Source organism: Acyrthosiphon pisum, chromosome A2 (genome assembly GCF_005508785.2).
Source record: "Acyrthosiphon pisum isolate AL4f chromosome A2, pea_aphid_22Mar2018_4r6ur, whole genome shotgun sequence".
In the NCBI taxonomy this organism is placed as follows: Eukaryota; Metazoa; Arthropoda; class Insecta; order Hemiptera; family Aphididae; genus Acyrthosiphon; species Acyrthosiphon pisum.
This window is the reverse complement of record NC_042495.1, coordinates 101,184,319-101,198,036: the sequence shown is the minus strand read 5'-3', so window position 1 is coordinate 101,198,036 and position 13,718 is coordinate 101,184,319. Positions and strand designations below refer to the sequence as shown.

The window sequence follows — 13,718 nt, the reverse complement described above, 5'->3', positions numbered from 1 at the left end:
GCATAGGTATATGTTTTTTTTTCTGACAGTTATCTAATTCTTCGTGGTAAAATCGTCGGATAAAGTATTTTCATGAAAATAAAAAAAACTTTAGTATGAATTCGTACACTTCATGTTGCTATGATTTAGTTCTAAAAATGTTTTTTATTAATAACATAGTATTAATAGACATAATAGACATTTATAAATATTTATAGATATAAATAGACATTTTCATTGTATTAGTCATATTGCATAACCTTATTATTTCATAGTAAATATTATTCAAATATTGTAAGTATAATTTTTTTTAATTTACACTTAACTTAAACTGTATTATTATTTCTTAATAAATTATAAAATTGTAAATACAATTTTTTGTTATCTACACTTCATGTAAACTAATAAGTATTCTAAAAAAAAATAATATAGTTTATTTTAGTATCTAAGCTTACATAGTTGCACAGTCTTTAGTAAATGTACACATTTTTTTTTTGTATTTAAAAACAAATTTAAATTGATTAAAAAAATTTTTAATTGTAAACGTTTTAATTTAAACCGAAGTAAGATGAGTAATAAAAATGTTGTTTTGGCATTAAGGAAAAATAGACGTTTCTATATATTCTGGGTAAATAGAAACTTATAAGTAGTTGCTGTTCACCAAAATCCAGGAGATTTTATACTTTGTTTACTGGTTCATCTCATTGCTATTGAGTTATATGTGAGCATCTTCCACTTTTATCCGCCACCACGCACCGTTTCCGGCAATGGGAAGGAAGATACTCTTTGGGAGTGATTTCCTTAAGTGCTTTATCGACATCTTCATTCATATAAATTCCGTGGCCACCCCACGTAATAAAATAAAAACATACATCGGATGGGGGATAAGGATAAGAAAAAAAAGGCTCTAGCAAATAGTTCGATTTTTTGGCCTTTTATAACGTGTCCGGTCTTGTCAGAAATATCACTAAATTATTATTTTTTTCAACCCGCAACATGTAAACGCCTATCTGAAAGCATTATGCGCCATAAACATGTTTGTTGGATTTATGGATTTCATAAGAAGCTGAATTAGACTTTCCCCTTGACTAGTTTCTTTTGCGAATAATATTGTTTTGTTATTCTTTTGCTGGTAGACAAATCTCAACTTTAATGTCGAGTCAACCTTTTTTTCGATATTATAAATAAATAAATATATTGGGGACCACAGTTGGGTCAACAATATAATATACAATTTGTATGGTATGTGCGTGTGAGTGTATAGTATGTATTATACATGTATCAGTTTTTTTTAACCGCGATAACAATATAATAAAATCATAAAACTGTAATAATAATATTCCCAGACTTTAGTGGTCAATAAAAATACTCAATTAAAATGTCAAGTCGGGCAAAAATAAAAAGATAGGAGTGCAGCCCTTCCGCTGTAACGCAATAAAAACCCTAAAGAATTACAATAGGTCGGAGGTCTGAACATACACATATATAAAATTTTATATTAACAGCAATAGACAAGTATAAATTGGAGGTTAGATATTTATTTCACAACTGGTAAGCTACTGAGCTAAATAAAAAATGTAACGTCAGATGCTCATTGTTTTGTATAAATCTAAATAGCCTGGAACGACGCTAATATTATAATGGATACTAATTATCTTAGATATCCACCAATATTTTAATATTCGTTTTAATTTTTGCCCTAACCGAACACTATAGCGAAATGCTATCTTGAAGCTATGACAAATAATAAATATATCATCTTATTTTAATATATAATTTATTAATTTACATTATATTTTATTTGTAAGTATAGTTAATTAAGTTATTATATTTTAAGAATGGGCGATGGGCCATTAATATAATGACAAAGAAATTACAAGTATAATTTATAATCAGAAAGATATTCGACAACGCTATTGAATCAAAATTAATTTAGTGTTTTAATTAAATACTTAATTATATTAATTTTGTATTGCATAATAGTAAAGATACATTACGTGTTATAAATACATATGAGTAGGTACCTATATATCTACCGATGAACAGGAAATATGTAGTTAATATGTTAATATATTATATTATTATATTGTACATAATATTATTACTCAATCTAGTAGAAAAAACTAAAATAAAAAAATTGTATTTTACTATAATATATTAAATTATGTTAGGCGTGAATTTAAATTAATTAATTTTGTTATTTGTTAACTATTTAGTAAGCGCGCCGTTGCATGCATAATTAAAAATGAATCAAGTTAAAAATAAATCAATCGAGGTTAAAGACTGAAAAAAAATAGTGGCCCTATACTTATTACTTATAGTAGGTACCTACTTAGTGGTATTTACTACTCGTAAAGAAATTTAACTTTGTTGTGGTAGATACCTTAAAAGGAAAAATGACCCTAAAGCCATTGCCATGAATGCATAAACACTGCGTGCCGCCCCACACGTCTATTTAGCACCGTTAATATGCGCGCAGGATACGCGGGACTATGTAATAAATGGTCGTTCCTCCCTCTCTCACTCTCTCTCCTCCGGACTCCGGTTAGGTATCCTTTAAGGAACGAGGCATCTTAAAGACTAATTGGTTATAATTAGCCAGCGGCAAGCCCGTGTGCGTATTGTGTTGCCTCGCGGAGGGATGAATAGTTGGTCCTGCTCTTTAAAACGGAAGGAGGACGTTGGGGACGGAGGGTAAAATTCACAGATGTGCCGTTATTTACGATCGGGTCACCTAACCCTTGTAATGCCAACATAACGACTTGGCCGCTATGTATTATTACCGGTTATTATTATACACATAAGGCAGCCGGCGGAGGGCGGCACTTCTTAGTCGGCCCGGCGGGAGATTTATGTTGGTAGCAGGTCGTCTTAAGTGCGCAGTGTTCCCCCCTGATTTGTCTCTACTATATACATGTGGAATGTCATTGCCTCTCTTGTGCCACACTTGGCGTAGTCGAGGAAGGCCAGCGCCGCGTTAGTGCACTTGGACAACGAAGACGGTGTTAAATGATTTCTAATAACTCTTGTTAACCTATACAACAGCTAGTCCAAATGGCGAGTGCCAAGCTAGTCGCCTGCAGCCAGTAACAAATATCCCATATACTTCATCGTTATAACGCCTTGACTCCTGAGTCGACATTCTGCGGTTAACGTATAAACTGCAGTTAATACGATGAATGCTCATTTAATGTATGTATTTACTATACATTTTTGGTGATGATTATTTTTTCCTAGCCTTGCAGTACATATATCATATATGGCTATATAATTAAACAAGCCAGACGACATTTTTGCGTTTTAATCATATTATTATACATGATTTTTAATTATTTTTCAAGAAATTATATTATATTCAAGTACATAACAATATTTTATTGTAATAATACCTCCAAAATAAAATATTTAATACATTTTTATTTTAAAAATTCGTAAAAAATCAGTAAACATAAAATTTTGGATTTAGGTGCCGGACATTTAAATTTATAAAAGAAATCATATATTAAATATTTTAATATAAATTGGTGTTTTAGTCAGTCTGCTATTTCAACACATTAAAGCAACTAAATATACATTAGAGTCATTGATTAAAGTTAAACTATATTATCGTTCATAATTTATATCGTTAAATAACGTGAGCATTTTAACTCAACGTACACGCCATACATCGCTATATAGCTGGTAGTATATTATTAAACATTTAACTTTATAAAAGGCGATTTCAAAGTTGAAATAATTGTTAGGCGTGTAGGAGGAATTTAATGAAATTTACAATCCAACAGTAGTTTACACGAATTTTCTACTCCCTTTCTTAAGAAAACGAGGATGCCTAATTATTCACAGTTATATCAGCAAAATGCATATATTTTAGGATGTGAAGCGACCAACTTTCGCGCAGTCTGATTCCTTAATTACAGTACAGCCGGAAGCTCTCTGGAGATTAAAACTGTTATGCACATGCTTAAATTCGTATATATGATCTACACTTTATTTGGCGAGAGGCAAGAAACGTGTAATGTACACGAGCCCCACGTAAAATGAATAAGGAAAAGAAAGGCATTCGACAATTAATATTAGCGTAATTCACTTTAGAGTTTCCGTTTTGGATGCGATATTGGATTATACCGGTACCCACTATAGGTGACGATAAGTAACGGAATAAGGAGAACAGCTTCGGTGCCATGAAGGGGAGGGCCACCCTTGGAAGCTGCGGTTTCTTGGTCTGCCGGACTTGATAAAGGTTTTACGCCATAGTACGGTACAGCTGTACGGGTTTCCAGTGTAATCAGCATTTTGGTGACCACAAGCACCGTGGGTCCGCAACATAACGGCTACCAGGCCTCTCAAAAACGGTCTTTAATTACAAACGCGAGAACATATTAGGACCCGAAGAAGAGAGGGTACGTTTTGGCCCATAAAGTTCGACCCATTCAAGTACTTAAGAACCAACCCCAGCTAAAGCAAACAACAGGTTATCAAAATTAATTCTTTCAGCCATAATACTTGTAGTATTTCTTGTTTCTTAACGAAGACATATAAATTGTATTCTCTACAAAATATTAGTCATTGAATTTTATGCACAATAATAATGCATATCTATTGGTTTTATGTAAAATTATTTATTTATTTATTTATTTATTATTAATAAGACGGGCGGAAGCCCAGTTTAAATACAGAAACATAGATAATATTTACATTATTAAGATTACAAATGATAACAACCTTACAGCAATATACAATTACAACAGAAATTACAAATAAGCTAGAGTAGATAAGAGAAAGAGGGGTCAAGATTCGCTTGTCTCATACAACGAGTAAGGGGTTCGTTAGACAGATAGTTGGCGCTTACTGTTGGTATAGCGAAAGGAGCAACTATACTTCATACACTATATTATATTAGGTACCTATTATTATTGTCTAGGATATCATTTTTTTATAAATAGGAATGAAAAACAGAGGAATTTCTAAATACCGGATACTATCAGTCGCTGAAATTTTATCCACTATTCGGAGGTGTCAGTTTGTAGAAAGTGTTTAGTTAGTTCGGAGGTTTCCACTATTTAGAGGTGTCCGTTAGGCGAGAGATTTCACTGTATAATATGTTTTCAGTTGGTAAAGACTAAAGGCTTCTGCACCAATTGAAATTAACTAAATTACATTATTAAAATATGATGAATATTAACGCAGTAGAGGTGCATTAGAATTATACTTTCTTAAAAAACTTCTATTTTATAGTATTTTAATAAACTTTGAAATTTTTAACAGTAATATGGATGCATATAATAATTACATGTTTTAATGTCGTAATGTTATGCGTATTAGGTGTTAAAATAATAATTATTATTGGTACAATCATGTACCTATTAGTTTCTCATGTAAATAATAAGTTTGTGTGTATATTATGTTTATTTTCAAAACTACGTCAATGAATATCAATTTGAGCGTATAGAATCTGATAAATTATTGACTCCGTAGGCGACACAATGATATAAAAAAAAAAACTCCCTTCTCTATTGGTCTGTATTGCAGTTGGGTTTTATTGATATGCTTGGCCTTTGTCATTTGTTACGTTCGTTTTTTTATTTTGTTCTGGTTTCCTGTTTTCCCATCTCATCGTCCTCCAGAACACTACAGCCGGTTAGATAAATCCGATTTTTATAGAGATTACAAAACATTTAACCTGTTTTTCTACGAGCAGACTTATTTCCCGGACAACGCCATAAATTTCACGGTCGGCTTCGCGCTGTGCCCATTTGAAAGACGCGTATTGGGGCGCGGAATCCCGCGACAGATCCGTCCAATTCCGGTAGGGCGAAAAAATAAAATAAATGCTCCGGGTGAATTCACAAAATGAATGCAAACACAGAAAGTTTAAAAATTATTAGAAAAATCACTCCGTCTCAAGACTTTTACAGTTGTTCACATAAAACAAATTATATAAACACGGGAAAAAAAAATTCCTATAGAATTTTTTATACATAATAATATTATTATAGTTATTAGAATAAACTATTTTAAATCTTATGAGAAATTTGCGTGATATCAATCGTTCTTGTTGAAAAAATAAAATACTACCTAGCTTATTTTATTTCACATATTTTGCATATTTTCAATTTTTTTTAATAGGTACCTATTTGTAATATTTTATCAGTGCATATTTTTTATTTGTTGCATATTACACTGTATTTAACAAACAGAGTTTAGCAAAAATAACAAAAATAATATTTAGAAAAAATATGGATAATTTTAAAAAACAATATTCTAGATTCCAATTCAGATGATCAAATTAAAAACTTTTTATTTAAGTTTATTTTTTTTTTCAATTTTTTGTTCAAAATGCATAAAAACAAATATATTTCTTAATTATTGTAGGCAATATCTTTTTTTTTATTTTATTACCGTTAATTTGAATAAACAATTTTGATATCCTTCAATGCTGCATTTTAATGGCCAACGAAAGTTATTTTACTACTTAAACATGGAGGTATACTATGTCTTATATAAGTAAAAATTATATTTGTATTTATAAGTTATGAGCTCTCCCTGATATATGTTCATCAGCACATCAATTAAAAATTGTAATTGAAAATTTCGTATTTTTCCTTTTCCCATTTTTGTAGATCCCACCAACCCAAGTGTTTTCAAAATAGTTAAGTAATCGTGATTCGCGATACATAAAATTCCAGTTCTTGAGAAAATTGAGTATATTATAAACCGGGAAAATTGGTATGGCGTTTAATTTTTTTTACTTCAAAACCGAAATTAGGATCTTCTTTTTACTGTTTTTATAAACCACAATTTTGATGCGCATCCAAACAGAATGCGCAGGTTAAAACGATAACTACTAATTTTTATATTACTAAATTCTTTTTTAAAAGCATTTATAGTAGAAATTTCAAAATATAACTTGACATTTTTCGGTTTTAATAGTTGCATTTTATTGCTGGGGTTATCTTAGCAAGCTAATTGAATTCCCCATATAGGTATACGCTATCATTGTTTATATTTTAGGAATATTGGGAAAATGAACACGTGAAATTGTGGTTGAATTACTTTAAATGGAAAATCGATTTGAATGTATTGAGTTGTACATTTTTAATTAATTTTCAATTTACGAATTTTTTTACCTATACCTAATCTATATTATTTATTTATTTATTTGAAATACACGCCCGAGGGCAATTAGTACAGAATTATTAAATATTTACAAGTTTGATAAAAAATATGCATAAAATAAGTGTCTAACATTAAATAAAACAATATTAAGTAAATAGATTTGTACCCTGGTTGAATTAGTTAGTATACAATATGTTTGAATAGAAAACATGGTTAAAAAGAAAGTATACTAATTTGGATCGCTTTTTGAGAGAAATGAAAGATATCCAGTTTGTTTTGTAAGTTGTTACAGAGACTATAGTGCTCTGTTAATAGGGGAAAAAAATCCGTATAGTGTTTTGTGAATAGAAATGTGGAAGGTTTGTCGGTTTCTAGAATTAAAACTGAGGACTGATATATTAGTGTTGCCAAGCAGAAAACTGTCTTTAATTGTGCCATGTAAAATTTTGTAAATAAATATGACGTCAAAATATAAATGTCTTGAACTAAGAGAGTTGATATTATTAAGTCTTCTAAAGGGTTCATAGCAATGGTCCATTATTATGCAATTTTTAGGAATTTTCGTATTAATATATCTTAGGAATTTATTCTGAACTCTTTCAATTTTGTTTATCCATACAAGTTGGTAAGGGTTCCACAAAATGGAACAATATTCAAGTATTGAACGTACTAGAGTAAAATAAAGGGTTTTTAATGATACAATGTTATCACGATGTGTTGTGATTGTTGTAGGTGCATATATTAAAACTACCTACATGCCGTTCTCGAACCAGTATTACGCGTCACGTGGTGAAAGTGTTTGCGACTTATAAAAATAATTCCCTAAAGGCCTAAAGTACTTACCATCCAAGTCATACAACAAATTTAATATTATACCGTGAACAATAAAACGATACGACAAATTTGTACCACGATCTATTGGCGTAACTCCTTTAACCTTTTATTTTTCAACCATAGAAAGTTAGGCCATAATGAAGTACCTACATGCCTCACAGTTAATATTACTTACACACCAACAGTGTGCTGCTCTCTAGATGGAAAATACTGCGAAACGTAAAACTTTTTCATTGTACATAGATAGCGCCACAAGTTTTACTGTGGAAAAAATCAATATTTTTGTTTTCCACCAAACATTTTCCCCCAATAGATATCACATTGTTACAATAATATTTTGACTTAAACGCTAGATGGCAGCATATAATATAATATAAAAACATTTTGTTGGTCACCTACCTGTTTGTTGACTGGAGGCAGTATAAGTTTTCTTCGCTTCGTCCAGGGTGCATCTGGAGGTTTAGCAGCGGGACGTTTAGATGGTGGCAAACTGGATGGCAATTCTAAGATATGTCTAATGGTGTGCTTGGACTTAGGTTTTATCATGATTGTGTTGAACCCAAAACACTCTTTTGCAGTCTGAAAAAAGGTATATTAAAATACATAGATATGTAAAACATACTAAAAACCATTAAAATATTAACAACTAGTTAAGTGGATATCTAATTTCCAAGGAACTTAAAATTAACTGCAGTGTTGCATTATAGCGTAATAAATAATAATAATAAATTGTAATTGTCAAACAGAAATACGCTTTCATAAAGCTAAACTAACTTTTTTACTAGGTATATATGAAATTCAAAATATTTCATCTTACTTCCCTTCACTTATTATTTGTTTGTATACCGAAATTTAAGCATGAAAATACTATTTTGTTGCCATATACTCATAGTCATAATACCAGATTTAAAAAAAAATCAATATAAATATTATTCCTAAGTTAAGAATAACTTTTGCTCAATCGGGACCATATAATATTATATATTTATAAGCACCTGTGTTAAATTTAAAATCAATCCTCGAGACTTTTATAATCCCAATAGTATCAAGCAACTTGTTATTGATACCATAGTAAATAAATTGTAAGCAAGTACATAATATATAATATATTAGCAAAGGTGGCTAATTAACTAGTTAAAAAGTTAATTTTTTTTTAACTTTTTAACTTAACTAGTTATTAGTTTATTTTCTAATCAACTTGTGAACTTAACTAGTTTAATTTACAGTTGAAATAACTTAGCTTCTCTCAGTTGATTTTAAAAAAATCCATCAAGTTAAAATCATTTTGAAATTTTTCGTTTATACGTAAATAATACTGATATATAAAATAAAAATAATCCAATACAAAAACACAAACATTTCTGTTCTTTTTCTTGATAACATAATTTTGTGTGTATTAATATATATTTTTTTTTTATTATTAATTATCCCGCGGCAACTTAGGCCATTGGGAGGAGGGGTGGAACAGTAGGTTTTTGACGGTAGGGGTGTGTTACACGTGGGTGTATTTTGGCAGAATTTTTGAATGGGGCACCCGTAGGTATCTGCCATGCCCCGGAGTGGGGGATGGCGGCACTTATTAATATATTTTATTAAGTTGTAAATTATATATTATACGAGTTGCAATTATAAACGTTTTTTTTTTTTTTAAATTAATCATTTTAAATTATAAATTGACAGTTGTTATGTTTTAATGTTATATAACTTATATTATTCAATTGCTATATGATATAAAAAATATATTTGTTAATTTATTAATTTGAGATGAGTATAGTTTAAATAAGTAAATAATTATAAAGTAAAAGTAAAAGGGAATACAGTGTACATTATGATAAAATTTCAATAAAATTGTTTTTTATAATTTATAAATTAGAAACTAGAAAGACACATTCACTGTTTATGTGATTTACATACCAATAAAAAAAAAATAAATTTACTTTTTTTAAACTGAGTTAAGTTAATATTTTTGTCTTTATTAACTTTTAACTTATCGTGTTAAATTTATAATTTGATAACTATTAACTTTTAACTTATCGATCTTGTGTCTTCTTTACTTAACTTAACTGGAGTTAATTATTTTCATTAATTTGCCCATTTTTATATATTAGTATAATTTCCACTACTACTATTGTTATTTGTTAAAGATTATATTGTAATTTATAATATTTTATTTATTTGATTAATAATTTACAATAGTTGTTATGAAATGTAACTTCAATTTTGCATTAGAAATTGTGTAAGTTATTATAACTTTCATTAGTTTTAATGAGAATTTTGTTTTTGTGTAATATTTTTGTAGTTGGAATTTACTCAATAAAAAAAAAAAATAAAAAAAAATAATAATATGTTATAAGTAGTATTCTAGAATAAATAGGTAAGTATAAATTTACATGAGATAATTATTTATTTTTTGGAAGGGAAGTTTTTAAGTCCAGTTAACAAAACATTTCACGAATAGTTTTAGACTTTAAGTCACCTATATTTGTTAAACACAACACAACAACGTTAACAAAATTTAAATACAAATTAGAATTAGATTGGATTACATTGCGAATAGTAAAATAAAATGAAAATGTTTTTTTTCTATTCCCTTTTTGTTTAAATTTTATAAACTTTAAATAAAAGATATCGTTTAATGTTTATACTAACAAGTAACCCCTACAAAATTTTATATTGAAACTTATTAAAACGTTTTTAAATTTAATTACGTAAAATAATCTTTGTAAAATGTGATAATTTATGTGATTTTATAATACGAATAGTGTCATTTTTAATTTTTATAAAAAAATATGTTTTACCATACAGTTTATATTTAAATAAATATAAATTATTTAAATTAAATTCATAGTTTATATAATATATTAGTAATTTGAATTTACAATCCTACAATTCGCTTTGAATTTAATCTATGAATTATATATTATCGAATGTTAAAACATTAGCGTCACTTGAAATTCAAATATTTTCTTTTCATTTAATTTATTTTTTACACACTTTTCTTAAGTTCGCTTTCACGTATGTTTGTCTGTCTGTAATCAAATCTTGCGCGCTCGATTTGAGGCACTTTTTGAAGATGAAAAATTCTGAAAATTGGTATAGACCTTGGTCTTGGATGACAATACAATAATCCGTTGTCATTTTGGGACCCGGACCTCCAGGTCAGCGATGACGGGTGTGCAATGTCATCTCCGAGAAAGTACAGGTACGAAGGGTTTCTCTGGGTCAAGGCGGGTTTCTCGGGGGTTTTCGGGGTCGCTAAAACCGAATTTGAGGTCTAACAAATACCCCGAAGTCCCCGGAATCCCCCCCCTACACGGATTCTGCAGTGGTACAGCTTTGGATGAAATCGAAAGAATGAGACAACATCGTTAAAATATATCGGAAGAAATTGTAAATGAAGGACAATAAATTATAAGTACTTATTGTAAAATAACAAAATATATTATAAATATAATGATCTCATAATGAAATTTTGAATGAAAAATTAAAATTGATTTATATTATCCGTGTTAATACACACTGAATAAACAGAAAAAAATTTCAATTTGTTATGTCAAACAAAATAAGTCTTTTTATTTCACGACCCCATAAACTTATTTATTTATTAATAAATCATAATCATCAGTAGTTTGATTCTTTTTATTAAATATAAGAAATTTGTTTCATAAATATTTTTTAAACGTTTAATAAAAAAATTTAATTTAAACTAAAAAGTAGAAAATTAAAAAATTAAAAATTTTTTTTAAAAAACACTTCTAAAATGAAAAATTTGCTGCTGAAAAATTTAAAAGTGGGTGGTGCATCATACAAAACATTTAAAGCCGAGCTAAGTTTCACATACACTTCTTTGTTCAATCCAGTGTATAAGATAGTGACTGGGAGTATATGTAAGTGTAAGAGCACCACTCACTTTTAAATTTTTCATCAGCAAATTTTAGAAAAGTGTGTTTTTAAAAAATTTTTTTTTTATTATGCTAATACATTTACTAAAATACAATTGGTAGCTAAATATACCTAATAAATAAACTATTAACTTATTACCTACACAATTAATCACCATTCACTAAAAAAAAACACTAAACTGAAGTTTATCTAATGGGAACGATGATCAAAAAATGTTAAAATATGTGTTTTGGTTTCTTTTTTAAGAATGTAGGTATTAGATTGTTGCATCCCGCAAAAGTATTCAAAAAATATTCAAAACATATTTAAAAAAAAGTGTATATCTACATAAATAAATGGCCGCCAATTTTGGTTTGATTTCAATCTAAAAACCCAGGGGAAGCACTTCAGCTGCATAAACAGTAGAAGTTTCGAGTGTAACGTCGTCATTGCGTACTATATCATTGGGAAGGATGTATTAAATTTTAATTTACTGATAAATCTTATAATATTGTACCAACATAGTTATTTAATTTACTCATAAAAACTTCAATTTAGTATTTTAAATAATCGAAATTTGTTAAAGTGTTAAGGTTTCAGTACCTAATACTCAGTTTTATATAATGTCAATGTAAATTATTTCGAAGACATAAAATTAACATAATATTTTATTATAGGTACTATTCACGCCACAAATGTAGGGTAGGTATTATTATAATATGGTGCTCGAATAGGTGAAAAACATTTGTATAAACGACGAAAAGACTTCTATGAATATATGATTATGATTGAAGATGAAATGTTGATTTAATAGTATCATCTAATCTATACCTACCTGAATAATAATCATAACAAATTTAATTTTCAATATAAATAATCGATTTATCACTACAACTCTCTATATAGTGGTGAAGCAGAAATCGAATCAGGGCAGGCCACACATTGCAGCGGTAGGTACGTTGCAATCGTTCGTCCTGACATAAATTCCCAAGAGTAGAACTCGGTTATACTCTGTACACACGCGTTCGACTGACATCACATCCTTGTTTTTAACGGCTGCAGTTAAACGCACAGATGAAAATAAAATCCATAGAAAAATGCCTGTTTTATCAAAACATCCCTCTATTTCAATAAAGAGCCAATCTGACATAACAGTATGACGTGCAAGATATATCATGGCATGCTCCAAGCCTGCATAATATCACGGCAGTAAAAAATATTATGAGATAACTATCACGATAATTTTTGGTTGACTTTAAGTTTATACGCAGCACTTATAGGCTACGCATATATTATATATATATAACCATATAAAATGTAACAGAAATATCTGACAAATTGTATATCTTTTATTCTACATCTACTAAATATTTTAATACTGAAAATAAAAAATTAAAATTTGTTTTGAAAAAGTTGTATATCTGGTTTTAGAAAAGCTTTTGATTGTAAAAACATTTATCTTAGCCAAGTGGTTTATTTTAAAATGTCAAAACTTTTTGAAGTAAAACTTATTAATTTGAAAAGTAATAACTTTAAAATTAAATTAAAAATTAAAATTTTTTTACGGCTGGATCAAATTAACTTAACAAAAATAATGGATTTAAAAAAATAAATTACATTTAAATAAACCTTTTTCCAATCAAACATTTTCTAAAAACCAGATAATCGAATTGGCTATTTTGAATTTTTCAAAAACAAAATTACTAGATTCAAATTATTTATTTACAGTATCAACAATTAAAAAATATTTCAGCTCAAGCATCTGTTAATGAAAAAAAAAACAATTAAAAGATATTGATTAGAAAAAAAGTTAATTCATTTGTCAGGTCTTTCTGTTACACTCTGTATAGGCGTACTTCCTACAACAGGTGGCTGGTGCCCAGTGGCGCAACTAGGGGGGGGCTAGG

At 28.8% G+C, this 13,718-nt stretch overlaps 1 protein-coding gene across 2 annotated transcripts in view; it reads right to left on the bottom strand.

The window, feature by feature from the left end:
- LOC100571490 (neurogenic protein mastermind-like) overlaps positions 1 to 13,718 on the bottom strand; it is a 256,717-nt gene that overhangs the window by 193,829 nt on the left and 49,170 nt on the right. For both annotated transcript variants that reach the window (XM_029489235.1, XM_029489236.1), the window contains exon 3: positions 8,329 to 8,508. In XM_029489235.1, the coding sequence (XP_029345095.1) occupies positions 8,329 to 8,508 (180 nt within the window). The remainder of the gene's footprint in view (positions 1 to 8,328; positions 8,509 to 13,718) is intronic.